The following is a 27439-nucleotide window of genomic DNA, read 5'->3' as shown; positions in this document are numbered from 1 at the left end:
CGGCCGCGGCGGCGGCGACCCGGGCGGTGGCGGCAGCGGCTGGCGGCGCGTGCTGAGGTCGCTGCTCGGTGCCGCCTGGGACGCGCCGCCCCGCATCATCGAGCACCCCGACGACGCCTCGCCCGACGACGACATCGAGGTGGGTCCTGCTCGGTCTCGGCCGGCCCCTGGACCGCTTGGCTACACCCGGCCCCCTGCTGTCGCTAACGCACCTCGTTAAGTCGACGACAGAATGGCAGGAACATGCGCCGTCTGTCGTGCCGGTGGCCGGACGCGGCGTGTGTGGCGGCGCTGGCGGTGTCGTGATACATGCACCGCCTCCTCAGCCCTTCTGCCTCCACCCAGTCGCCACAAGCGGTGGCGTTGAGACCTCCAGGCTCCAGCCGTCCTGCTCCGTCCCGCCCACCCTGCCCTTACTCGGCCCTGCGCCGCCTGCCGCTGTGTGCAGCGCCCCGCCCCCGCGTGCTGCACGGCCGCCCGACCGACGCCGGACCGGCGTGACTTGGCGCGGCACCGCCCGCGTGGTCGTGCGCGCGCGTGCCGGCCGGGCACGCTCAGTTTGCGGCCGGCGCTCTTGTTTTCCTTTCCAGTCGCGACTCGCGTGATCACCTACGCTCCGCAGCGGTAAAGCGCGACTTCGCTTGAAAGCGTGGGGAGAAGTTTGCTTTACGTAACGAGGGGGTTTGGAGCTTCGCTTAAGCAGTGGTTCGAAGCACAGGTGTTAAACCTTTAGATGATTGACGGTTTCGGGCGCTGCTTTCGGTAAGGCGTCCGAGACCGAGGAGGCAAATGCCCGATGTGTGACGGGATCTCCGCGTCACATCGCGGCGTAACTGCGTTGAGCACTGCCAGATAAGAATCGCCAGGCCAGTTTCCTCATGCCTTCGGCCCTGGCCAGCCTTGCGGTCGCTCGGCGCGGCTCCACGACACACTGCGGCGCAGTGAGCGGTGCCGGCTGCCGGCCGCTGAGGCGGCGCCCACGCGCCACGGCCCGCGTCAGTGTTCCGGTGCAGGCTCAGCTGACGCCTGCCTTCCGCTGGTCAGTCGGCCTGCAGCCGGCGGGGCCGTAATTGAGCCCGGCCAGCTGCCAACCCCAGCGCCGCTGGCCCGGCCGGCAACCACGTAAAAGAGCAAGGGGTTAGAAAAAGCACTGGTCGTCATGCGAGGTGGGGGGGGGGGGGGGGGGGGGGGGCAGAGACGGGGTTAGGTGGAGCGCTGGTCGCGCTGGAGGAGCGCGAATGCAGAGACAGAGCTAGGAGCTAGATGGAGCGCTGACCACCCTGGGAGATGCGGTTGCAGAAACAAGCGGGCGGATAACTCACCGCCATATAAAACGGCTTCTTTAGGGAGCGCTGCGCTTGGGCTTTGCGTCTCCGCGCATCTCTCTAGGGATAAACGGAGATGACGGGTGTAAGGAATGGGGACAACAAAAAACGCAAGATCAGAGTTGCATTAGCTTGTGTGAAGTCACGCATATTACGCAAAGATCTAAAGGAACTTTGTAAATTCATATCATTACCAACATTCATCATTCATCTCAATTCAGTAGCATCTTTGCTCAGTGGTTGCGTCGATGGCAAGCGAGACTCATGTCGAGACTCTTCTGGAATTCTGCTGTCAACACGGTGTATATGGTCTTCTGCCTGCCGGTGTCAGGGGGTTTCAATGTGGGATGCTGAGGCAACGGTGGCAATTCTGGTTGTTTGCCACTTGGTCGAGAAAAAAATGTTCTTCCGATAAAAAGGGTTTATCTGATTGAACGTAGGTAATAATAGGAACCCAAATACATTTTTTTCTGCCGAAGTTACTCCGTTTTCATCCAATGTGCCAAATGTATATCGCGAAATGCTGACACTTTTTGCCAGATTCAAAATGACGATCACAGTTTGTGCTTCGTCGTGAGTGAAACGCGATTACTTACTATTCCATTATTACTATTCCTTTATATTTATTATGTGCCGTGCCTGTATATTAAAAAAACACTGTTGACTTACAACTTGCGAAACAAATCTACGATAGGAAATTTTCTCTTTCTTTCACACAACTTCGTCACGGAGCTTGTGCTAACGAGTTGCGCCGATACGGGCCATAAAAGCAGTCATCTGCGGCGTTTCCTCCTATGATGATCTCAGCCCTCACGATCAAGTGTTTCTGGACTTACGACACCGTCCAAATGTCACGTGTCTCCGTCTCATACTTGAATGCGATCCCACGCTCGCGTTTTCATGCCGGTCATTTCCAAGCCCGGCGTCGCAGCCCATTCGTCTTTGTCCGCTTCTTGTCGCCAAGCCTGTCGGACCGGCAGCCCTGTGTTTGGCGGCGCGGCCGTTCTGGGGCGGTCTGGCTCGTCGGGCTCGCCGGCGACCCGGTCGACCCCTGTCCATGGACCGGCGGCTCGCGTATCGCCGACGGGAGGCACCGTCCGCCGGCGGTGGACACGGGAGAGTCGCTGCCGCGTCCATCGCGGACGAGACTTGCCCCTGGAGAGAGCGGGACCGGCGGCCGGTCAGCGCAGCGAAAATCCCACCCCTCGTGTCGTATAGGCTCTCTCAGCTGTGAGGGGCATGACCGGATGCACCTCGCGGGTGGTCTGAGGCAGGCTATGCTCCTGGCCATCTCATCACCAATGGTCGTGATCCGGAAGAGTGGACTCCGTGCGCTTTCGCCCGTCAGCTGTCAGATGTCTGCCTGCGCGAATAGCCGCGCCGAAATCGCCGGTGGTGGGAATGCGAGTACTTCCGGATAACTGCCCGAATAATCTGACACTGGGCGCGCTCAGGGTAATCTCCGGCCTCAGCGATGAAAACTGAAGCCTGGATCTCACATAGCAGCGACGCATGTGAGCCGAATGACCCGCCGGGCTGACGACAACTGCAGACCTCGCTCCGCGCGGGCTGCGCCGCTCTCCGCGACCGGACCCGCGCCGCGATCGGCCGGACTTGGCACCGTTTCGCAGGGCGCCTTGTGTCGGCGCGACGACAGGCTGAACAGCCTCTCACGACGCGGCGGACCCCCTGGGAAGTGTGACGCTCCAGTTCCGATCGGGTGAGGCGGGCTGTGGGAGCGCTGCGTCGCGTCTGCTGGTGTCGGGGCGGCGGTCTGTAGGGGCGCCGCCCCCGGCCGGCCCGGCCCGGCCCGGTCCGGCCCAGCCCGGCCCGCCGGCCGGCCGCCGTGCGGTGTGGCATTTGGGGCGGCGGTTGCCTGTGGTGGCCCCGGCGCTCCGGCAGCGACCTTCACAGGTTTTTGTCTGGCGCACGAGGCTCTGTGGTCAGCCGTGCAACGGCGCCGGCGACTGTGGGAGATTGGAGGCACTCCTGCAGATCCATGACGGCGTAGGTCTCCTCGTTTGCTGGGCGTCGGCGCTCTTTGTTTTGTAGCGATGAGCGCCAGCGCTGCGCCGGACAAGTCCTCGGACCGCGGCCGACGCTGCGGCGGCGATGTCGAGTTCGGGTTGAACGAGCAGCTGACCGGTGGGACAGATCGGTGGAGACCACAGACAGCAAGCGAAAGTGACTTATCGTTGTCGAGTTGGGGCCTTGGTTTCGAGCAAGTGGTGGCTCTTGTGATCACAGTCGATTGGGCGCTAGCACGGTTCCGACATTCAAGTACATTCAGCTGCTTCGAAGGCTGTGGGCAAGCCAAGAAGCGAACGGTCAAAATATTGCGTACCCGGCTGACTGACAGGCGGCTATTTGCACCGATTTGAAGCGTAGTCTTGGGTATTGAGACCGAATTAATCGTGCATCAGTGGATTCGTATATTCCTCGGAGCGTCAGCGTTAATCCTTAGGTACTCTTGAAAGGTTAATTAGAAGCCCTTAACTGCGGCTTACATTCTCTCTGTGTTTGACAATCGCGTGAGCCTTCGCTGGAGCACGTGTCGGTGCGCTTGTCGACCAAGGTCACCATGTTACACCCGTCGACGACTGGCGCGCAGGCGTGTTGGTGCACCTCCAACATAGGCGGAGATTCACTGGCCGGCTGCCTGACCGGCTGACATGACCACGTTACCAGGCAGGGCATTTCCACGGCCGTAGTAAAAACCGTTTTTTTATTGTGTGGCTGTCATTTACTTGCTTTAATACCAAGCGACGTCGAAATCTCGGAGAGCCCGCGTCTGGTGCTGCACGGCGTCCCTGTGGGTCTTTGGGCGGGATAGCCAGCGGGCCGTATTGGGGTGACAATGGGAAGAGCCCAGGGTTAGGGCCTTTCGGCCGTGAGCCTTTCCAGTGTTTGAGCCAGGTCCGTTGGCGCCGGCATACTACCCCGGGAGCGGCCGGACCGGACCCTGCCGGAGCACGGAAGACACTCCATAGCCGCAACGTCTGCGTCCAGCTCTTGCTCTTCGAGAGCCACGGGTACCATGATGCTTGCAGGTCATCAACAAAGGAAATTGAACGATGCACTTTGATGTGTGTTTGTTGTCCTGGCTGCTTCGGCATGTGGTTGGAGCTCAAACCGATATAACAATAGCAAATAAGGTGTGCTTGATGGACATTGTCAGCACTCTGCCGTACACCGCACCATTTCGACGTCTGTCTACGCTGGAAGGCGTGGGACAGCGGGGCCGGGGACACGCTCTGGGACCTGGGACTGGTCCCGTGCACGGCCGTACCATCCCGGGCACATCCGTACACGACCGACCATCCCGGGCACATCCGTACACGACCGACCATCCCAGGCACATCCGTGCACGGCCGTACCATCCCGAGCACATCCGTGCGCGGCCGTACCATCCCGGGCACGTCCGTGCACGGCCGTACCATCCCGGGCACATCCGTACACGACCGACCATCCCAGGCACGTCCAGTCGGGCCTTCACCCTTCAGCGCTCTTGGCATTCCTTTCTACGAGGGCGCAGTCAGGGGCTGACTCACCGCGACCGCGGCCGAGTCCTGGTCAGCACGTGCATGTTTGGTCGTGCGGCCGTGGAGCCGCGCCGAACAGCGCCGGACAGCGCCGAACAGCGCCAAATAGTGCCGAACAGCGCCGGACAGCGCTGCACATGTCTCTGTTTAGACTGGGGCCCGCGCGTCGGCGGCCTGTCGGGGCGTGCGTGCCCGTTGTTTAGACTTCAGCCGCACACCAGCGGTCTTCGTCCCGTCCGTGCGTGGGTATGCGTAATGTATATTTGTGTTCAAACACGGGCGGCAGCGTGTGCGCGAGCATGGGACCGTCTCATTGGCCGGCGGGCTGTCAATACTGCGCCGGATGAGCGCAAAACCTCGTTGTTCCATTGTCTCAGGACTGTTGAGGAGCTGATGGTGAAAGTGCATGGTCTGTCCGATGTCTGCGATGTGTGTCACTGGTCTGGGCGCGTAGTCGACGAGCATGTGTCAAAATGCAATCAGAGCTGCTGAGTGCGTCGTTATGCCCCTTTACCATCCCACAGATGAAATCAGAGGCTGTCATTGTCGGCGGACTGCCGCCTGCCGGGTAGACGACGCCTATGAAAGTGCGATAGGTATAAGTCTCACGCCAGATACAAAGATTGACGCGATGTGATTACACTATGTGGAAAACTGACGCGGCCTCTCTCGTGAAGAAGTGGATCTGTAATTGGATGAAGGTGGATCATTTCCCCTCTGGGATAGGATAGGACCTCGACGATCGGTGGGTCTCTCGCTGTTCCCCTCGTCCGGTTCGTGCTGCGTAGTTGCGTGCTGTCCGCGGAGCTGCGGGACGCCGCTTCAGCCGTCGCCCGCCGCCCGTCCGCCGGCTCGCGGCCCGCCGGCCGGCTGCACGCGCCAGTCGCCAGGCGGCCGGCGCCGCGCTCGGGCACGTGCCGTCCGCAGCCGACTGACTCACCGTCGCGTCCAGGGCCGCGTGACGCGACGGCCAGTCCGAGCAGGTGTGCCGCCGGAGCCGGGCGGGGACGGCTGGCGTCTGGAGAGCGCGTGTGCAGAGTGCTTTCGGCCGGTGATACCTCGGTGAAGAACAGTCGGTTCGCCCGCGGGCGTCTCGGCAGGCCCTGCCAGCGCGAGAGCCGAGCCGCGCGTGTGTCGCCGCGGACTTCGGTGGAAGACGCCGTCGTCGCTGCTGGTTAGTCCGGATGCGGCGAGGAGCCGGCGCCGAGCGTCGCGTCCGGCCGTCGCCGCCCCGCCGCACTGGCTCGCGCCCGGCCGCGGTGCCGCGTCGCCCTCCCCCGCCATGTGCAGTGTGGGCGGCGGCCGGTCTGGATTGTGGGGCCTTCGATTCAGTCCAGGAGTCGGCACCACGCAGCTGGCCGGCCGCGCCCACCTCGTCTTCAGCTGCCTGCACGGGCTTGTATCAGCCGTGCAGCCGGTGTGGAGGGTCGTCAGAATTGATGGCCGTATTTGGCACATCGGTGACGATTTCGCGCGACCCCCACGTAACCTTTACCGGGAAGATGACGTGTGTTGACTGCTGGATCAGCAAAAAGCACCGCACTCGTATTGGCTGTCGTCAGCACGGTCGCCGGCGCATTCCCTACGCTCGTCCCGTCCCCGGAAGGCCATCATAACTCGCCTCTTCCCGGCGCCGCCTCGCAGGAGTGTCTCTGTCATCAGGGGCGGGTTGACCCGGACCCGTCGGCCTTCCCTGTCCGTCACGTGCTGGCCGCCCATTGTGGCGGCGCGCGCCCAGCCGCCGCCGCTGCCGTGTGGCGCGCCCGGCGACCTTGACGCGGTGCGGCCGGACCGACGGCCGGCCACAAGGCTGCCGGCGCGCCAGAACGGCCGCGCCCGGAAGGCGCTGCCCGCCGACGGATGGCCTCCGGACGTCGGCCCACGAACAAGGACTTTCCGCTGAAGCGGACGTCCGCGGCGGGCTGATGCGGCTTGCGACAGTGCGACTCGTGTGACGCCAGCCGCCGGAAGCAGACCGGGCCGCCCCCGCGGCTGGCTCATCTATCCGACGTCCATTCGGGCTAATGTGACCTAGGGGGCGGGCCGCTGTGCCAGCCGAGAACGATTCATGCCAGCCCTGAGCCGGGCCGGTGCGATCTTCCACTCCTCAGATCGACGAATGTGGCCTGTCTTCCCGGCCACTGTGACCTCTGAGTCCGGTGATCCGGCCTGTTAACCCCCCCCCCCCATGCTCCCCTCCCCCACGGCAGTCCGTCATTCGCTCCGACAGTCATCCGCCACCGGCAGTGCTTTCCCTTCTGGTCCAGTTCAGCACGGCGAGGTGGCGAGGGACTCGCCTCTTTACGCAGCTGGTGGCGAGAGACTCGCCTCTTTGCGCAGCTGGTGGCGAGGGACTCGCCTCTCTGCGCAGCTGGTGGTGAGGGACTCGCCCCTGTGTGCCGCCGCTGACCGGGCCGCCGTCCGGCAGGTGCACTATTTCGGTCCGACCGAGTACTACGGGCCGCCGCTGGCGCCGTCGGCGCGGCTGCGGAGCCCGCGCGCCGCCGACGCTGACGGCGGCTCGCAGGACAGCGCCTCGGCCACCGACCTATCGGCCAGCGCCAGCGCCGACTCGCTCCACTACCTCGGCGACCACAGCGCCTCCTACAGCGTCGAGGACCAGGTGGGCCGCGGCGCAGGCGCGCTCGCGCAACGGACAGCGGCGGGCGGCGGCGGCGGGCGGTCTGTGGGCTGGAAGGGCTCGGTGAGATGTTTGGTGCGTGTTTCGGAAACCCACCGCCCGCCCCCTTCCGGTAGTTGTGACAGCAGAGTACCCGGGTAGGTGGTGGATGAACTGGCGCGTCTCGGTGTGAATGTGAGTCAGCTTCTGGTATTCTTAGAGAAAGCTACCGGGGTGATCAAGTGGGGTCCTGGTGAACCGCGCCTAACGCGTGTTTCCCCATACACACACCCAGACATGCGCACAGCATTCATAATAACATCTCTCTCCCTGTGATCAGAACTGCCTCGCACCGGAGGCCGGGACTTTTCACGACAGCGCCGTATCCCAAGCCGTCGCAACGACCGCTCGTCCGTCGCGGCGCCGTAACGCTGGCGCCGTGGTGCCGGGACGGCCTCCCCCGCCTCCCCGGGAGGGAGCCGATCGCTCGGCGGCCGCTCCCCGTCGGGCCCATTAGCCGTGCGGTCCCACGCGGTGCTAATGTCCGACCCGTCTGCGGTCCGCCTGGGGACAGCCGCGTGGTAAACACGAGCCAGGTGCTGCCCCGCCCCCCCCCCCCCCCGCCGCCCTTAGCCGACCAATTTGGCGTTCGGGTGCGAGTGTCTGTGTGAGGCACGTGCCGGTCTTCCGCTGCGGCGCGTTTCGAAAGTATTGTCAGTATGCGCGGAGCTAGACGACGGCGTCCTTTTGAACAATGGACTGTGATTGTGGTGGTGGGTTGTTGTGATCTCGTTCGCTGGTTGAGCTCGACATGAAGGTTGCACGCGCCCGTTCGATTGTTGTAGCTTCGCGTCCCGTCAGTTAAGTTGCGGCCGTTGTCATGTAGCTTCGGATAACACCGATACGTTTGGCCTGACACAGTGCCCGTCTCATGTGCTGATGTATGGAGAGTGGTGACTCACCGGTTACCACCAGGTGTCAGTCGGAGCTGTTTCGTCATCAATTCATCTTCTGTGCCAGCTCACATGACCAGCGCGGTCGGAACCGGATGCACTCGTCCAGTTTCGCGCGGCTTTTGACCTTCATTTTCACTGTGTTCGGACGAGCGGCGCTCGTCCAGAGTCCGGCGTCACCGCTGTCGTGCGGCGCTGAGCGGCTGCTCGGAGTCGCTGCCGCTTCAGGCAGCCCCGGCTGGCCTCTCACGCCGCCCGTCGCCCACAGGACGCGTCGGACGATGACGGCGACTACTCTAGCCTAGAACCGGACATGGGCAACAAGGGTAGTAAGAACTTCGAGCCCGTGTTCTACAACAAGGATGCAGGTGTCATCTTTAACCGGCTCCAGGCGGACCAGCTCATCAGCTCGAGCAGCAGTGGTACCGGCTCTCCGCTGGCCGCCGCCCCCGGCGGCGGCAGAGCAGAGGTGAGGACTGACTCACACAGGGCCTGTTCTCTTCTGGCCGCCGCCCGCGGCAGAGCAGAGGTGAGGACTGACTCACACAGGACCTGTTCTCTTCTGGCCGCCATCCGCGGCAGAGCAGAGGTGAGGACTGACTCACGCAGGACCTGTTCTCTCCTGACCGGCGCCGCCGCCCGCGGCATCGCAGGCGAGGACTGAGTCAGACAGGGGCTGGCCTCCCTTGGCCGGCGCCCCCGCCGTCCGTGGAGCAGCTCAGGGGGAAGTTTTAACTTCCGGAGCGGGGTCATTGGCCGAGTCTGTGCGCGGCTCCGCTGCCTCGGGTGGCTCTGATGCGGGTCGTGACCTCGCATGGCGGTATCCGCCGACAAGCCGCTTCTGGGAACAGCTGGCCGAGCAGTGTGCCCTGAGAGCAGGTCCGGCCATCTGCCGCCGTGCTGAGCGTCGTCTCGGGGACGCTCTGACGTCAGCAGCTGTCCGGGGAATCCGGCTAGCGCTCTCAGCAGCAGCGCTGATGTGACTCATGGATGCCGGGATTGGGAGAGGAGCGACGGCTCGTCCGTCACTGTCCTGCCTCCGCGGCAGCAGCTGCCGGGATTGCGCGGTGCCGGCCGCCGGCTTGGGGAGCGTGTGGGACAGGTGCAGCCTCGGTCGACTGACTGACGTTCGGCGGGATCGGGCGGGGCCCGGTCTTTACGGCCAGGGACGAGCCTTCTCTTCCCGGCCAGAGATGGGCGGTGGCTCGGTGCTACCGCTGAATGGTCTTGATTCGACCGTATAAACACAGTCAAGAACAGCGCCAGAAGACATGCCGGTACTCCTGGTTATGGCGAGAGGGAACAAGAAACCACATTTCTCTTGTGAAATGCTAACCACAGACGCGAGGCTGGACATACGCATGGTACTGATCTGTGGGTGGTGGGCATTTAAGCTCCATCTCGTCCCACGCTGCTGAAGAGAATCGTTTGACCACGGAAGGGCGACCGTGCGTTGGGGTTAAGCTTGCCTGTTGAAGGACTTAGTGGATACTGACGTCATGATGTGACCTTGTTGCGACGCATCGTTCGAAAACTGGTGATCACTCATCCCAAGAGACTCCGTGGAGAAGCAAGTTCGTAGCGTCTGCGACGTGTCCGTGCAGGCATTCCTTCGGCCCGCACAATGTTTTATACAGTGTTTGCGTGACTATCCCTATCCGTACCTCACACGTGACCCGCTCTGCCGGCAGAGCGGAGCCGAGGCTCTGCAGGCGCCCGAGCTGAAGCCGACGCGCAAGCGAGTGATCCTGCCGCACGCGCCGGCGGCGGTGGGCGGCCGAACGCGCGCCGCCACCTCGGCCGAGAGCAGCCAGTCGCCGTCCGCGTCGCCTCGGGCGCGCAGCCTGCCGCCGGCGTCGCCGGGCTCGGCGGCGCGCCGTCACCAGCTGCGCCGCCAGCTGCGCGACGCCTCGCAGCAGGGCGGCTCGGTGGACTTGAGCGTCGGCGAGCTCTGTCGCATGTACCGCGACGGCTCGTTCGACTCGAGCGGTTCGGAGCTGAGCCTCGATCTCGGCTGGGCCGACGGCCTCGGCACCGGCACCGCCGACTTCCTCGACCAGCTGGAGAACCAGCTGGACGTGCTGAAGCTGGACATGACGGCCATGGACACCAACCTGGTGACGCTTCACTTCCCGCACCGGGAGGAGCGCGCCGGCGCCGCCGGCCGCCGCCAGCTGGGCAAGTCGGCCTCGGAGTACGGGCTGCGATCGGAGCCGGCGCCGGCGGCGGCGGCTGCCGGCGAGCCGGCGCCCGACTGGCCGGCCGACTCGCCGGCCACCGACGGCTCGCTCGAGTGGGACTCGCCGCTGCACGGCTGGAGCGCGGTGCCGCGCGCCGGCCGGCCGGCGCCGCCGCCAGAGGGCGCGCGCGGCCCGCCTCTCAGCCGCAGCCACTCGGCCGCCTCCAGCCTGCGCCGCTCGCCCAGCATGGAGCTGCGTGGCGAGGACCTGCCCAGCCTGGAGTGGGACAACACCGGCATCCAGGAGTACCCGGAGGTGTGGCAGGATGACACCGACACGTCTGTGGCGTGAGTACGCCGTACCGGCTCTGGCGTGGGGATTTGGGGTTGGGGGCGCCACCCTGAGCTGTGGGGCGATTGGACTGTGAAATGGACGGCATTGAACGCTTGATGTGAGCTGAAATGGAAACTTTGTTGTTGCGATTTGTTTTCAGGTCGCACGATTTCGATTGCAGAATTTTATTGTACATTTATTATCCTAAATTCTCTATCCAGAATTATACTAGTTGCGATGGTAAGTAAGTCGGGTACATTCTTCTCATGATCGTAGGCTGAGAGAAAAATGACGTTGTTTTTCACCTTGAGGCCAAGCAAATCAATGTTCAAAACACGCAGCGGTGTGCTGTCCGCAAGAAACAAGCCCTGACAAAGCTGGCCTTTTCACGTGGCTGAATTGCACGCCTGGCTGCTGGAGGCCAGAACATCCTGTTGCGGGATTAAAGTGTATCACCGGTATGTTGAAAGCAGGGTCAGTCAGCACTGTTTGCTACGCTCCAAATGAGTCCCTGGACCGTGTCACATGATGTGAACATCAACCGCGTTTTGAAACTATGCGCCATGCACTCTCCACAAGCTGGTGGAGCTTGCAGCCGGCTTAGCTAGTTCCATTGTAATCAGCAGACTCCTTCCGAGGCTGCAGTGTGGTGCGGGTTAGCTCAGCCCTGTCTTTGGCCAAGCAGGAGTGGTGACGTGCGCACTGCTCACTACCTTTCTTAGCGAGTGAGGTCGTCTTCTTATGACAGCGCCCCAGACTGCCGGAAAGCGTCTGTGTTATCCATGGATACCTGGCACTTCCAGATCGGTGTGTGAAGATACTCCAGTGCTTTCCTGCGTTATCCACGAATGCCAGGCACTTCCAGTTCGGTTTATGAGGATACTCTAGTGCTTCCCTGCGTTATCCACAAATGCCACGCATTCCCAGTGCGGTTTATGAGGATGCTCTAGTACTTTCCTGTGTTATCCACGGATACCAGGCAAGGAACTTTTTCACAAGCAACGTAAAAAAACTGTGTTCCAGCTGTTACGTACGGCCTTAAGCAATGTCTTCGTTTGACCGGCATGACTGCGTGCCTGTTACCCAACGTAGCATTTATAACATAACAAAGCATTTCGGCACATTAGTGTATTGCACCATTGCAGAACACATGCGTCGTAAAAGAAAAGCAAATGAAATGTACTGCTTTCATGGTGGTGAGGGCGGAGTCGAATTATATTTTTCACGCAGGGTCGGCTACATCAAACCGAAGTTCTGAGCTGTTCAGAAGGATATCGAGACAACTGGTGTTCCTGATCAAATCGTGTGCGTTTGACTTAATAGCAAGTGAAAAGTACAAAAGGCGGAGTATTCGCCTTAATTGTACCGCGCGTCAATGACGATTGGTCCGTACTTTCCCTCGTCGCCATACGTTCACAATAGCCTGTTTGTTTTGCTCTGGTATGTCAGCTGGGCTAAGAGCGGCCAGTTGGCGGCAGGCCAGCGGCGGCCACCCTGGCGCAGGGCGGCTGCGTCATTCTGTTGTATGGGACGGAGAAGATTCGGCCGCGGTTGTGTGCGGCGAAATGGCCGGCGGCTCATCTGTCCCTGAACTGCCATGGCACCACCTGGTTGGTGCATTTATAGTACCAGCAACGAGCGATACCTAGCACGTTCTCATTCTGGCCGACACCACCCAACCAAGGTACTCAAGATACGTTTCTTTTAAAGGAAGTATTCCACATTGGTACGATGTTTTGAACTGAGATTGGCGTATTGAAGACCATTTGATTCAGTTTACAGCCCTGTCCTTCGTAAGACCTGTATCCCTCTAGTTTCTGAGCTGCACGTCCGTGAAGGTAGTGCAGACTATTTGTGTAAGCTATTTTAAGGTCATTCAGGCATCCATGGCACCATAATAACGTCATTCAGATTCTGTCATTCCAATGACCGTTTACTAAGTAGAGGAATTGGATTGTCTAGAACAGTCTTTTCTACTTAAAAGCATACCATTAGTTACAATTGAGCGTGTTTCATCATGTCTGATGCTTTCTTCAATGTGTTCAAATTCCCTTTAAGAGATGCGTTGGTTATCAGCCCTCGTCACGACAGCCACCAGCCTCCCATCCAGCGTGCAGCACCGCGCCTCAGCATCGGATGCCGCCGAGCTCTTCAGCCAAGTGCTGAGGCTCGTTGCCCGCCAATCCGCCGCGCTCGTCGGCTGGTGAGGGGGGGGGGGGGGGGTCCTGCAGCGGCGGCCGCGCCGCTCCGCCTGCCGCTGCGCCCGTCCCCCCGTCGTTCGGCTCACCTTGGCCGACCTTGGTAACCGTCATGAGGTCGGCCGGCCGCGCCCGAGCATTGCAAATGCGGCGGCCGGTGCGGGCCCGGCTCGGCCCGGCCCGGCGGCGCCCGGCACGGACTGCCAACGCTATCGGCGGCCTGCGCTCTGGCGCACCTCTGGGCTGTGTATTCTGAGCAGAGCGCTCGCCAGCCGACTCCCGCGATGGGGTGCCGAGCGGCGCGGCGGCCCTTGTGGCGTGCTGTTCGGCGGCCCTTGTGGCTTACTGTCCGGCGGCTCTTATGGTGTGCTGTCCGGCGGCCGCCATGGCGTGCCGTCCGGCGGCCGTAGTGGCGTGCTGTCCGGCGGCCGTTGTGATGTGCTAGCCGGCGGCCGTAGTGGCGTGCTGTCCGACGGCCGTAGTGGCGTACTGTCCGGCGGCCGTAGTGATGTGCTATCCGGTGACCGTAGTGGCGTGCTGTCCGGCGGCCGTAGTGGCGTGCTGTCCGACGGCCGTCATATGTGCTCCGGTGACCGTAGTGGCGTGCTGTCCGGCGGCCGTAGTGGCGTGCTGTCCGACGGCCGTCATGGCGTGCTGTCTGGCGGCCGTAGTGGCGTACTGTCCGGCGGCCGTAGTGATGTGCTATCCGGCGGCCGTAGTGGCGTGCTGTCCGACGGCCGTCATGGCGTGCTGTCCGAAGGCCGTTATGGCGTACTGTCCGGCGGACCGTAGGTGGCATGCTGTCCGCGCTCGATGCCAGAACGGAAGGCCGTCATGCACGGCAGCCACTCTGATTCCCTTAAGCCGACGTCGGGCGCTTGCGTTTGAGGCCGTCAGCACAGCTGGCAGCCGGCCAAGTTCACGTCCCGTCGGTGGGATGCTCACGCATCGGCCGTCGGCGGGCGGCGCGGCCGGCCGGCTCAGTCGCCGCCGGCGGGCCGGATGGCGCCGCAGAGGCCCGGCGCCGCGGTCCAGCCGGCCGCCCGGCTGCTGCAGTTCGCCGCGCGCCTGCCGCGGCTGGCCGCCCGTCTGCTGTTGTGTGTGCTCCGGCTGCTGCTGCTGGCGGCGCGGCTGCTGCTGCGCGCGGCGCGGCTGCTGCTGCGCGCGGCGTGGCTGCTGCTGCGTGGCACGCTGCTGGTCGGAGCGGGCGGCCGGCGGCTGGCGCCGGCGCTGCGCCGGGCGGCGGCGGCGGCGTTGCGCCTGGGCGCGTTGCTGGCGCTGGCCCTGTGTCAACTGACGGTGTCGACGGTGGCGGCGGGCCGGCCGCTGCTGCCGCTCTTAGTGCCGCTCGTGTGGGCGCTCGCGCCCGGCGCCCTGCCGGCCGTGCTCGTGCTTGTGCTCGCTGCGCACCACCTGACGGCGGCCTTGCGCGCCTGCAGTCGTGGCCTCGACGACGAGATGGCGCTGGAGTTGGACTTGGAGCTGGAGCTGGGATCGCGCGACTCGCGCGACTCGACGAGCCTGCGCAGCCTGGAGGAGGCGCGGCCCAGCGAGCGCGAGCCCAGCGCCGAGAGCTCTACCAGCACGGTGCAGGACGGCAGCTCGGCCAGCCGCCAAGGCTCGCTCACGTGAGTACCGAGGACGGCCGCCCGCAGACGGCTGCCATCGATCGCCGGCCCGGTCAGCTGGGCTGCGCGCGACTCCGTGCCGGGGGCGGGGCCCGCGGGGTATTACTTGCATGTTGTATGCAGGGGGCAGCCGGGGTCTGTTATGGCCGGCTCGACGAGGGTTTAAGCTGATTCGGCTTTTCGTCTCAGTGTGTTTTCCACGGCTGTAAAAAGTCATAAATAGTTCCATTCGTGAAGCCCTCTAGTTTCCCAGAGAGCTTCACGGAAACGTTCGCATTCCTGGTCTGTAGAGAAATCGTTTTGTAGATACCACCCGTTACGGGCAGAAGGCGGCCACTGAGGCTGGCCTGTACCGAGAGCGAGGACGAGCGGAACGTGAACAGAACGTAGACGAAGCGGGCCCGAAATAGAGAAAAAAAACATTATGGCGGAACGGTCCACGCTGGCGTCGTTACGTTCGCAGTGTGGACCGGGACGCGACGGTACCACGGAGACCTGCGCTGTTCGGTGGGAATGGGCGACCTTGGAGATATGGATTTGGGTTATCTCTGAACGGGGCGTAAGCGGAACGCGAACGTGACCACAGAAGTGACACAATGTCCGACCGTTGAATTGGTGAAAACAGGGCGGTGAATGTCTTGTTTGTGGTGAATGATGTCATTGTGATGCATTTTGGCTGTGCAACTGCCCCCCTGACTTTCGACCAGCATTCTATCAGTGATATGTTGACGACTCCTTCCTGTTTTTTTCGGCACAGGTCACATATTGATCAATGTCTTACTTATCTTAACGTCCAACATTCTAACAAAAAGTTAACTAGGGAGGATGATGATGTTGTCCCCTTGCCTTTCCTTGCTGTCCCGAGCTCGAAAATCACAAGGTAAATTTGAAACCTCTGTCTATAGAGACCCCACGTTCACTGGTCTAGAACTGAGCTTTTCCTGATTCATTCCCGACGCTTTTAAGCTATTTGGTGTGAAAACAGCTATTGACAAAGCTTTCCGTTTTAGTTCTATAAGCACTTTTGTTCCGAACTTGATCGGCTCAGATCATTTTTTTTCAGGGAAACGGCTTCCAACTTGCAATAATTAATATTTTAATAGGGCTCCTTCTTGGATGTGAAATATGCCAAAGTTCCCACTGTTCGTGAAGTTCTAAGGCGAGATGAATATTTCGTGTTGCCATATTTTGGGAAAGAGTCGATGGAACTGAAAAATGGGCTTGCAAATCTGCTACAAGACCTCTGCACTTTTCTGTCCCCTAGAATCATATAAGTAAACTTTTTACCGTTGGATCCTTCTTTAATTTAAAAGACAAGCTTCCAAAATGTTGTCTGCATTCATTTGTAAATGTTGTGCTTCGTGTGGAGTATCTTAAGTGGGTTTGACCCTTCGTAATTTGCGTTGCAGGAGTGCAGCAACATTTGGGAAGGTCTGACGGCACAGGTAGCATTTTGGCTACCCCAGACCCTTCGTCCATCCGAAAGCATTCAGTTGTGTGTGGCACTCACTTTAACATTGAAAACTTTTCCGTTTTTCTTATTAGGACGTTGCAGCAATTATCTTGATCTTAGGATTTTAGAATAACTTCATATTCACCAATAAAAGCCGCCATTGCATATCATGGGATCTGCACATCCTTCGTAAATTATAAGGTAGCCTTTTCACACGGAGTCAAAAGGATATTTTGTCGTGTGATTTTTTTCGATCGGCTCTGTTTATGCGCAGAGAGGTCGTGTTCATTTGTGCAATCGTCACCGCTGTCATGTCGCGCCATGTCGTCTGAATGATCTAATATTTCATTGTAACTTGGCTGAACTTGTACCATTGTACTCGTCCTGATACTTACACGTGATACTGACCTGATACTTATACCTGATACCTAAACCTGATACTTATACCTGATATTGTGCCGTCCTGATACTGATACCTGATATTGCGTATCGATGATACGCAATGTATCGAAATGTTGGAAACCGTATAAATAGTGCTATTGACTGCTGTCCTTGCCATAAATATTTCACTTCATGCTTTCCGGGGTGTTTCACATGCGATATTATAGTAAACATAGATGTGTGCGTGGCGTGCGTGCGTGCGTGCGTGCGTGCGTGCGTGCGTGCGTGCGTGCGTGCGTGCGTGTGTGTGTGTGTGTGTGTTTGTGTGTGTCGTCTTTGCTTTACCATCCTTTAAAACAGTTTTAGATATAGTTAAAGAGGCACTACTGACCACATACATATGCCAAACTTTTCATGGCATTCACAATGTGGTCAATACTGGTGCGCGTAGAGGGAATGTTCCATTTTTGCAAAGGTTGAAGGAAATATCATATATGATGAAATAAGCTCGCCTATAACTATTGGTATATTGTTAAGTGGAAAGGACTGCTTCAGACAACACAATTTATCCGTGTATTAAATGTACTCCTCAACAGGCCACTGTTTGATTACGTCATTGTTCCCTGCACAGCATTGGTTGAGATCCAACTGTCGCTCATTACATCTTAAAAATCGTATTCATTGACGCCAGATATGAACGACTCCACAATTATATTTTTATTGGCCTTGATCGTCGCATGGCCAATATAATGACAGGATTTCAATGCCGCTGTTGTGGTGTCCTGGATGCCTGGGTGACTGGGAAATTGTCTACCCGAAGAGTCTGCACGTCTTGGCGGGCGTGTAGCTCATAAACTGGAATGGTTCAGGCCTTACGAAGGGCAGGGATGTGAACAATGATCCTCAAGATGGCCATTTCAGTTCAGAGCCCCAACGAAATTTGGACACTCCTTTTAGTCCAGGGATGTGGACTTCCCATGCATTTGGGGAAAGCGCTCCAGCCCCCCGACTTTAAGAAAGCAGGGTCGTGTGCATATAGCAGTGCGCCCTTGGGCGCACGTGCCCTGTTCATGCCAGATGTATGGCATGTACCAATATGTACTTGACTTAATGTTGACAGCTACGAAGTTCCAGGGTTCCATGGAAACAAGTAAGAGCTAACTCTGAACTTGTGGCTCGTAATCCATGACAGCCATGTCAAACCAATTTGGCGTTGTGCGATCTCATAAACAGCGCAGTTCGTGTACGTAGAGCCCTCCACAAGACGTCAAAAGAACAAGCCGACCTTTCCTCCAGCCGGCTGGGTAATGCTCTGAAAACTGCAATGACCGTGAGCTATGTCTGTGCAGCCTGAAGTCCTTGACAATCCAGATGTCGCCGAGAAGAATGCGGATCACCGAGGGCACGAAGCGCATGTGCCGTTTCCGCCGATAGCTCGCCTCTACCTACGGATTCTGTGGAACGTTTTGAATGCGCGCGTGACCTTCATGGTCTTGATCACGCGTTTAGGATTGCGGAATTCCCGTAGTTTTTGCCGAGGCCAGACAGCACCAATGTCCTTCAATCACCTCAGTCACCTTTACAACTACCGTTATCGCGTTGCGGCTGTTTTAGATATCGCGCTCACGATTTCGAAACGCATGGAAGGCATCAGGGCCTCGGCAGCTACCAACAAGTCTCGGTTTGACAATTTGAGAGATAGGAAAAGATTTCGCGCGCCCAGCAAAGCTTCTACGTGACGTCACGGTGACGTCATGTGTGACGTCGTCGGCATAAATTATTCGTCGGTCCGAGTCGCTGGGAACACACCCGTTATGTTAATACCAGATCGGCCGACCGGCTATGGTAGGCTGTATCAGTTCACGTTCCGCTCCGCTCCTGTTCCGCCCGGCCGCTCTGGTGCCGGTGTGCACCGCCGCGCTCGGCCGGCGCCCGGCCGCTCTGACCCGAGTCTGACCGGTGACCGCAGGCTGGCTCTGAGCCGCGAGCAGTCACCGGCCGCCGACCCGCTCACCGAGTCCGGCTACGAGGGCATGGACAGCTCGAGCCTCCTGCTGAGGACCCCGCTCTCGCCCGTGGCCGAGTTCCCCGCGTGAGTACGACACGGCGCCGCCAGACGCGGCCCGGCACTGCCCTGATCGCCGGTGTGTCACGATTGTGACGACTGCGTCACTTGAAACCGCATGTAAGAACAGTTTCGCATGATGAGTTTGTATTATGATGTGTGACGTGACCATAAGAATATGACGTCGGCCGGTTGACTTCTGCCCTTGCATGGCGATGGCCAGGGGGTGATCAGAGTAATCCTGGCATCAGTACTCTCATCAGTAGTACATCAGTAACTCATCAGGTGTTCAGACCGCGCAGAGCACTACGTGGGTAATCCCGGCACCAGTATAACCCGTCGGGTGTTCATACCGCGCAGAGCACTATGTGGGAGTGCCGTGGCCGTCTCTGTCGGTGTGCTGTGACCGAGCCGCGAGTCAGCCGGTGAAGCCCACCCGTGTTCCTCTGGCACCGTGCCAGCCGCATCGCTGTGCGTCCTGGCGCACGTTGCGCCCGTTGTCTGCCTGCCAAACAACGGAAGCCGGCACCGACCGCCCCTATTTCCGGGATAGAATCTGGGTCCAATGCCTGGGCCATTATTTTTCCACCATTCTGTGAAGACGCCGGCATCCACTCAAGCTATTTTTGCGGTCCTCTGTTTCCCTCCTGCTTGGCTGGAGTATCCAGCCCGATTTTGCGGCATGCCTCCGGCGTTTAAAAACGAAGTGAACCATGGAAGGCCTGTGCGACCTGCCCCTCATACTTGGCCTTCCATCTGTGAGAATGCGGGTGCCTCATCTCCCCATCTCCCCTCGCGACAGAGGTCTGACTCGCCGACCCTTCTCCTGTCTCTGACCCTTCCGGCTGCCAGGTATCGCAACGTTATGATACCTGTTTAAGTTTCCCTTTTCCCTCCGCCTGCAGGGTTTAGTCCGAGTCCTCACCTTCCCCTCGCTTTCATATCTGACTCACACCCATTGATTCTCCTCCCCCCTCCCCCCCCCCGCTCCTGTGTTGGGCCTCGACCACCGTCCTCCCCTACAGGGTATGACCACTGCCATGTGACACCCTGCCCATATTGCGGCGGAGTTAGGTCGTCCCCCCCCCCCCCGACCGTGTAGACGGGAGTGCGCTGGTCGGCCTCCTCACCTCACCCGCTGCCCCCTGGTGCGTGTGTGCGCAGGGAGTCGGGCGCGCTCAGCTCAGACTCGGCCGTGTCCGGCTCGGCCGACCGGCTGAACGGCAACAGCTGCGAGCGGCGCGCCAACCGCGACTCGGCCTACTGGGACGACGGCCTGGACACGCTGGCGGCGCGCGCCGCGCTCGAGTCCGTCGGCGAGGCCATGGACCTGCTGCAGTACGCCCAGCAGGAGTGGCGCGGCACCACGCCGCGCGCCGTCACCATCCGACAGGTCAGGCGCCCCCCAGCCGAGGCCTCGCGTCGGAATTTTGGTTATCGCGCTGCAGTTTGTGCGCCTCCACACGACGTCTGAGCATTGTTTTATGAGTGTTGGCTAAAGCAGTTCCATCGAGTGCATCGATTCATGCAATGTAAATACTTATGGGAGCGCAAAGATCCACCTGGAGCCTTAGAACACGTCTCTGTAGCTGCCGTGGTATCCCCGAGACCGCGGCTCACCTCGTGTTCATGTTGTTATGCAGGGTTACGAGGAGATGGCGACCAAGTACCACCTCACGCACATCCAGCGGGTACGCGGCGACAACTACTGCGCTGTCCGCGCTGCGCTCTATCAGCTGCTCTCCAAAGGTCTGCCTCCACCGAACGCCAACAGATGTCGCCGCCTGTTGGAGACGGCGGGCAGTTGGGTCACGGCGTGGAGCTTCGGTTCGCGGCTGCCCTATGACATCAGCACGGCGCGGAGCGGCATGCAGGACTGCCTGAATGCGTTGTCCTCGTTGGTGAGTCAGAGCTGATGTGCAGCTGACAATGCATGTTGTCGATCTGAGAGCATGCACTTTTGATTGCTCAAAGTTCATGCTGTTTCCTGGCTGTCACTCTCGCTGGTTCGTAAACTTGCAAACGAACCAGTGCGGCTTTAATCATGGTGCGGCCCTAAATACACAGAGTGGTTTTGGATGAAATAACGCATGAACTATAGGAGCAAAGTGAAGTCGCACACCTTGTATGTGAACACCTAATAACTGGGGTGGGATGTTCAGGGTGGCCCTGCCCTGCATATGCCGCCCATGCGAGCAGCACCCATCCCTGCGCCGCCAGGGGGAGGAGCTGAAAGGCGCGGAGGGCGCGGGTCGCCATTTGCGCCAGCAATGGAACTCTGACCCGGACCTGGACCTGCGCTGCATGGAGGCGGTCAAGCTGCACATGCTGGCTGCCGCCGTTCAGCTGGAGCGTGACCAGAGCGCGCTACAGGTACGGCGCACGGTCCCCGCGCGACAGCGGCGCGCCGAGCCGCGTCCGTCTGCCGTCTGGCTGGATGGGACCTCCAGCCGGTGCGACTGTGCAGTCATGCTGCACCTTTGTTTGCGGTGTATTCTGCCCCCGGCTGCGTTTTGGTGTTGCCCTGAGGCGGGACTGAGCCAGCTAAGAAGATTGGCAATGTCTTTGACAACCAAGTATTCGATCATTTGGGGTCACTTCAGGGGTACTAGCGGAATAACTACAGGAACAGAATGACCATTGGCTTGAAAATTGTTCATGTTTTTAAGTACTGTAAAACCTCTGATAAGCCCAGTGGCAAAATCGGTTCCGTCCAGCTAACGGAATGGCTAAAATAAATCATTTTGACTGCGCCCTTCGTGAAGTATACCGGCTCCGACCGACAAGCGTAGCGCGTGTGCCCCGGTGCCGCTGCGGCAGCCGGCTGGACTGCCGTGTGAACCGAGGCTCCCGCCCTCCGCCGACAGACGGTGCCGCTGTTCGCCACGCTGCTGTTCGCGCGCGACACGTCCGCGACGCCGCGCGACCTAATGGCCAACCACCTGAACCTGGTGGGCGACTCCGGCGGCCTGGAGCAGGTGAGTGGGGCGCCCTGTAACGCCCCAGCGCGCCCAGTCCCGTCCCGTCGTGTCCCCTTCGCGCATGTGGCTGGCCGCCCCGCGCCGCCCTCCGTTAACGGCCGTCTGCCGGGTTCGCAGCTGGCTTGGAGGGATGTTCGCGAAGTAAGTGGTCAACAGAGCACTGCGTGAGGTGGCGGGTACCCGTGGGTGGGTGCACGTCCGAGGTCCCCATCCGGAGCTTGTCGGAATGGACGGCTGGTGACCGAGCGTGGACGTGGCCAGCGTCTGAGCACATCTGGCGGGACCTGCAAAGCCCCGTACTGGATGACTCTGAGTATTGGCATGGAGATGCTGACCAAGGCGGGCATGAACTGTGTGCTGGTTATCTCAAACGAGGCCCTACAACCTCGCGCAACAGCTGCATTCCTAGCTTTGCAGCCCCATCTTAATGATCGAGCAATATACGTGACAGATCAGCACTGGATTCGCTTACAATCCACCTAACACCATCACCGCGCCTCTTTATTAGCGGTATGCTCTTTTGCGGCGCGGCCCAGCGGCAGCCGGAGCAGCTGTGCGCCCGCGGGGCCTGGTTTTGGGGCCCCTGAGCACTGGTGCCGGGGGTCTGAGCCATCTGTCTTCTGTAGCTGCTAGCCGGGCGGCCGCGCAGCTGCAGTGTTCTGCCGAGCACCCGTCACCGCGTGATGCCCGGCACGGTCCAGTGGAGTGTGCCGCCCGAGCATGTTCGACGGTCATTCCGCCGCCGCCGCAGGAGGGCGCTGACCGCCCGCCGCGCCCGCAGATCGAGATGTTCCTCCTGGGCCACACGCTGGGCGTGACGCTGCGCGTCATCCGGCCCGGCGCGCATGCGCAGTCAGATTTTGTGACGTTCTACCCGGACGGCGAGTCGGCTGCGGGCGGGCGGCCGCTGCTCACGCTGGTGGCCGAGGACGACAGGCACTACAACGTGGCCAGCTGATCGGGCACCGCACGCGGGAGGCCTCCGCGCGCCGGCCGGGCCGGGACGGCACCGCTACTCCGGAGATCTTCCCCTGGGTATGTTTGGGTTGTCACCTGGGCTGTTACGGCGGCGCGTGCCGCCCTCGCCGCCCCGTCCCCGTGCGGCGGGGTCTGTCTGTGTAGCCGAGTGCGCCACTCAGTGCCTGGCGGGACGGGGCGCCGGCGCCTCGCCGCACCGCGTGCCGGCCGGCCCGCCCATTGAGGCCGCTGTCCGTCGCGTTGTGATCGCCCATCAATCGCCGTGTTCTGGCCACGAGCGTAGACGTGTGATAGCCGGACCGCGTTAGGTACCTGACATCTATTGATGCTTTGACAGTGATTTGCATTCAGTGCCTGGTTGTGTTACGTTCGCATTTGCACAGTTTGCTTGGACGGTTATAAACTTGTGTCAAGTGCGCGTGGCTCGCGCCTGCACTGCCGCTGAGTTTGAGTTAAGTCTCCTGATGCGCGGACACGCTCGTACGACTTATACACGAAGTTTTATTGAGTCGCCGCCAGCATCTTAGTGACTAGAACCTATTCGTGAGGCTGTATTGTTGTAGGATGTTATCGTTTAGAGCATTTGACGGGTTGAATGAATAGAAGCGTCCGTTTTGAAACCGTGTTTTTCGGATGTAGCGAGAATGGATCAGTCATTCAGAATATCAACAGCAAAACACAACGTACAAAACACACCAATCCGACGAACTGTGGGCTACACGCCGCCGCTTCCAGTCACTCATTCACACCCCACCCACGGTGTCAAACGATTCTTGCGCATCAGAAACTGCAGTTTTCTGTCCATGTCCTCGTGGTAGATCGCCTTGCACTTCTCGAAGTTGATCCGCCGCCGAAACTGAGGGAAAGAAAAGCGCAGGCTGTATCACACATGTGCGCTTTTGGTCGTACAGCATGACAGCCATTACAAGCCAGGTCGAATCACAGGAGGGTACAAATATACCCCAGCATGGAGAGGCCGTGGTCGCGCTTGCGCGATCCACGCCGCGCCCGTATCCCACGCGTGAACAGGCAGGCCCGGCGGCCAGCGACAGCTGTATCCCGCCTGGAACCCCGGCCATCGTGCGGCCTTCCGCGGTACATGCAGAGCGAGGCGCCCTGGAAAGGCGGGCTCGGGCGGTCATGTAACGAGGACGCCCTCCAACTGCAGCAAACGTGCAGCACATGGCGCCGGCGGGCTTCGGTGCTGGTGCATAGCGTGCTCGCAGCGAGCAGGAAACGCCATCCGACTCTTGCCCGCCGTGACCACCAAGATCACCGCCCACCACGACCAAGAACCGCCGAGACCACCGCCCACAAAAAACCTCGGGGGGGGGAGGGGGGGGGGGGGGGCAAGTCGGCTGGGCCTGCAGCCAGCCCAGTCTCTCCCAGTAGTTTACAAGACCACAAGTTCCTGACCACTGGGCCGAGACATGACCAGATTTTGTGCAACCCAACATGAACAGACTCCAGCGTTAAACAGCTGGATTCCGACGTTAGTCGTCTTGTGGTTGGTCATCGCGCACTGACTGGTAGTGCGGTATGGGCCGAGGTCCCGAGGGTGCCGGTGTTCTCACGACAGCTTCGACACGGGCTGGTGTACCCGCGAGCCGATGCGGCGCTGGCCCACACCAGCGCCAGCATCCCCAGCAAGGCGGCATACATACGGGCAATTTACGAAAAACCATGCTTGCTGTGGGGACAGCACGCCATGGCCCTGCCAACCGCGCTATGGCATAATTCTGCTCCGGTCCTGCCAGTAACAAAGGTCTGAGGGATCTCTATCGTTGCATGTAACATTGCACAGGTTCAAACAGCTGTTTGAGAGCCATCTGATGCATCATATTCAACATGGCCGGGCGAGGACAAGACGGGGTAAAGGCACCAGCTGACGGAAGCATGGGGACGGCTGATAGGCATTCCTATAAACTTGGACTGTGGATCCACAAGACTACACTTCCTCGGCGCGAAAAATCACGATGGATGACCCCATGAGCCCTCTGAAGCCGGGTGGCGTTGATATTGGACCTTGAAGAATCCCGCACGTAACACCGTTGGACAACCCCATAACACATAAATCCGTATGGACGGACCACTGGGTGAACAACGCAGGTGCGTGACGAGCACAGAACTCGACTCCCACCGAAAGGCGAGCGCGCCTCCCGGGCACTGGTGGTCACCCCACTGACTGCGGACAGCCGCGTCATGACGCTGCCCGGCACGACCGAGATCTCTGGGCTGCGCCTAGCTGACAGACCGGAGCCCAGCGATACCACGGCTCAGACCACTTCGAGGCGGGCCAACGGCCACTTTCACACAACAGGCAATGCTATTTTGTGGGCTTGGATAACATTAACTGTGACTCACTTGCGCTGGGATCACAGTGGGGTCATCTTTAAATGGCTCGCTGCAAACATCCAAGCAAGCTCACCACCTTACTCATGCCAAATCATGGATAACTTTACCATATTGTGATCAACTGGAACCTCCAGAGTGGCTGCCCACAGTTCAGGCCTTTTCTTACATTGGAACATGACCACCTCTGAGATGGGTCTTTATTGATGAGATGAATACACTGGCAACTCAGAAGGATTACATGCTTATTTGGGACTACAATGCCACCAGAGGAAAGCATTTGTGATACCAGCTTTGATTTACATGCAGAGTGTGTAGTGTGCTACACACAGTAACTGGGTGCTGCAGTGTCTAGGTGTCACTAGCAGGATAGAACAATGTGAAGGTGCTTGAAGCATGGATGGGTATAACAACTAAAAACAAGGAATATTCTGGCATACAATACAGGCAACCAACTGACTACTTGACTGGAATGTCAATAGATCAAGAAATCAGTTTAATTTTTTTAAAATATAGCCAGAGGTTGCAGTAACTAAGGAGCTAGAGCAGCTGCTCAGTCCTCCTGACTTCTGAAAGTTTAACATTAACTATATGTGCTTATGGGTTCTGCTTGGAAAGAAGTGGTCAAAAAAATGGTCACGACCCACACCACCACCTAACTTTTGAGGACTCCCATTGCCCATCAACATGCTTCCCAGGGCTTAATTTGTTTAAATACAGCTATCATAAGCATTAGTGGGGATATGGAAGGTCAGAACATGAAACAACATAGTAAGCATTGTTAAAGAAATACATACCTGTGATGGCTTCTCGTAAAACCTGGTTCGCCGGAATTGTTCCAGATATCCCTCCTGGCCCATGATCCTGTGAAGACAATAGGTTACAAAGCATACTATCAGGCTTGAGGCAAGGCAAAACCCAGAACTGATAACAATGCCGATCTGTTGCAAGATTTAGCTTGTTGGAGATGCATGACCAAACACCTTGCAGAGACCAGGAGAATGGTTTTGAAGAACTCAAAAGTCTAAGTCCCTGACAAATACCAGTTTTGGCATCAGATTCACATTCATAACTGGGGAAATGGGCTCAAACAGCACAACTTCAGCAGAATGTTTGTGGTCCCCAACCATCTATAGGAAGTGATGGCCCTGGCTTGGGCAGCTTTGTGATCAGAGCCCTTGTTATCAAAACTCACTGTAAGGACCTTGACCCAGTCAGCCCAGTGAAGCAATGCCAGTTTCTGAGGAATATTTCCTGAAACATTCAATATTTTTGTATACTGTGTGGTTCCAAGACATCCTTAAATAGTACTAGCCAGACAATTTTGGCCAATATGCACCCATGCTTGATTCTGCTTTAATGGCATCCCTTGACTCTAACACCTCAGAGTCAAGGAGCTCAGCAGAGCATTGAGTTAACTTTGATTAGGACTTCCAGAAATGTGGCTCAGTCCAAAAACTCATTCTGCAAAGCTTACTCTAAGTGGAAACATTTTGCCATAACCAATCATGTGGGGATGTCCATATCATGTTAAGCAGTGCATTGATTTTAATACCAAGGTGTCTCCATATGACTGTTCATATCTGTACAGAATCAAATACATTATACACTTATCAGGATGCTTCTTCTTTTTTAGTTGACCCAGTATTTGGTTTGCTCAGCTTTGGCTGTGGCTGACAAGTTCAAAGGAATTAATGCCATCTCAGTTTAACAGAAATATGAGTGACCACATTGACTGTGGCTGCAACCAGAACCAATTACATGGTTACTAGCCACCTGCCTATTACCATTGACAAAGCACATTAAGTAAATCCCATGAATCACATCTATGAACATTTACTACAAAGTGGTGGGCCACAGCATTAAGGACAAGTGCTAATGATGTTTCATAAGCCTGTCAGCCATCAGCCCTGTTCCATCATTATTTATAATATTTCCACCTTAAAGAAAACAGTTTACATTCAAAGCTTCTTGTAGCATAAGGTATCTATGCCCACCTTTACCTATAGGAATCTTGATACAGGCTGGTGTATGAAAAGGGACAATTATTCAAAAAGTTGTATTGGTATCTTAGGTATCGGCTTTTGGGAAACATTTAGGTGTTACAAATATGTTCTATTACCAGAAAAATCATTTCAGGGCAGACACATTAAGAACAGCAGATTCTAGGGAAAGCAATTACCCACCTATTCAGTAGCTTGAATGCGTCGTCAACCTTGCCATCCTTCACTAGGACCGTGCGAGCAATAAACTTGGGATATACGTTCCTAACCATGGTAGCTCTGATGACTCACCACCAGGGTGCACCAAAATTACGCCAAACTCATCCGAGAGAATATACACAAACTTCGTTAATACTTGAACAGGCACAACGCCAGGCACGGCTTTTCCTCGGAGCAGGAGTCCACGGCCCCGTTCTGTCCGTCGTCGGCACGATTGTCAGCTGGAAC

The 27439-nt window shown here is 58.5% G+C and overlaps 2 protein-coding genes across 3 annotated transcripts; one reads left to right on the top strand and one right to left on the bottom strand.

The window, feature by feature from the left end:
- The first annotated feature begins 10806 nt into the window (after positions 1–10806).
- LOC119089431 (ubiquitin thioesterase otulin) lies at positions 10807–23257 on the top strand. Of its 2 annotated transcripts, XM_037212121.1 has the most exons (9): positions 10807–10967; positions 14591–14779; positions 18583–18705; positions 19843–20071; positions 20322–20579; positions 20899–21051; positions 21546–21656; positions 21777–21800; positions 22441–23257. In XM_037212121.1, exons 1-9 carry the CDS (start codon positions 10867–10869, stop codon positions 22615–22617), a joined length of 1365 nt encoding a protein of 454 aa, XP_037068016.1. In that variant the 5' UTR covers positions 10807–10866; the 3' UTR covers positions 22618–23257. The 2 variants fall into 2 exon arrangements, with proteins under 2 accessions (XP_037068016.1, XP_037068017.1); XM_037212122.1 differs by lacking the exon at positions 21777–21800.
- mRpS21 (mitochondrial ribosomal protein S21) lies at positions 23122–27439 on the bottom strand. Its single transcript, XM_037212123.1, has 3 exons — positions 27176–27439; positions 25787–25853; positions 23122–23493 (listed from the first exon to the last, which is right to left on the bottom strand). Exons 1-3 carry the CDS (start codon positions 27262–27264, stop codon positions 23377–23379), a joined length of 273 nt encoding a protein of 90 aa, XP_037068018.1. The 5' UTR covers positions 27265–27439; the 3' UTR covers positions 23122–23376.

Source organism: Pollicipes pollicipes, unplaced genomic scaffold (genome assembly GCF_011947565.3).
Source record: "Pollicipes pollicipes isolate AB1234 unplaced genomic scaffold, Ppol_2.1 Scaffold_3087;HRSCAF=3621_pilon_pilon_pilon, whole genome shotgun sequence".
Lineage (NCBI taxonomy): Eukaryota > Metazoa > Arthropoda > Thecostraca > Pollicipedomorpha > Pollicipedidae > Pollicipes > Pollicipes pollicipes.
The sequence above is the reverse complement of the archived record's forward strand: the minus strand, read 5'-3'. Positions and strand labels throughout refer to the sequence as shown.

Bases quoted from the DNA above. Each gene is read 5' to 3' on its own strand.
- LOC119089431 (XM_037212121.1), top strand. From the start codon at position 10,867: ATGGAGCTGCGTGGCGAGGACCTGCCCAGCCTGGAGTGGGACAACACC. The intron at 10,968-14,590 runs GTGAGTACGCCG...GCGCGCCTGCAG, and splicing joins GACACCGACACGTCTGTGGC to TCGTGGCCTCGACGACGAGA. The intron at 20,580-20,898 runs GTGAGTCAGAGC...CTGCGCCGCCAG, and splicing joins TGAATGCGTTGTCCTCGTTG to GGGGAGGAGCTGAAAGGCGC.
- mRpS21 (XM_037212123.1), bottom strand. From the start codon at position 27,264: ATGGTTAGGAACGTATATCCCAAGTTTATTGCTCGCACGGTCCTAGTG. The intron at 25,854-27,175 runs GTGGGTAATTGC...TTGTCTTCACAG, and splicing joins GCATTCAAGCTACTGAATAG to GATCATGGGCCAGGAGGGAT. The intron at 23,494-25,786 runs GTATGTATTTCT...TCTTTCCCTCAG, and splicing joins TTTACGAGAAGCCATCACAG to TTTCGGCGGCGGATCAACTT.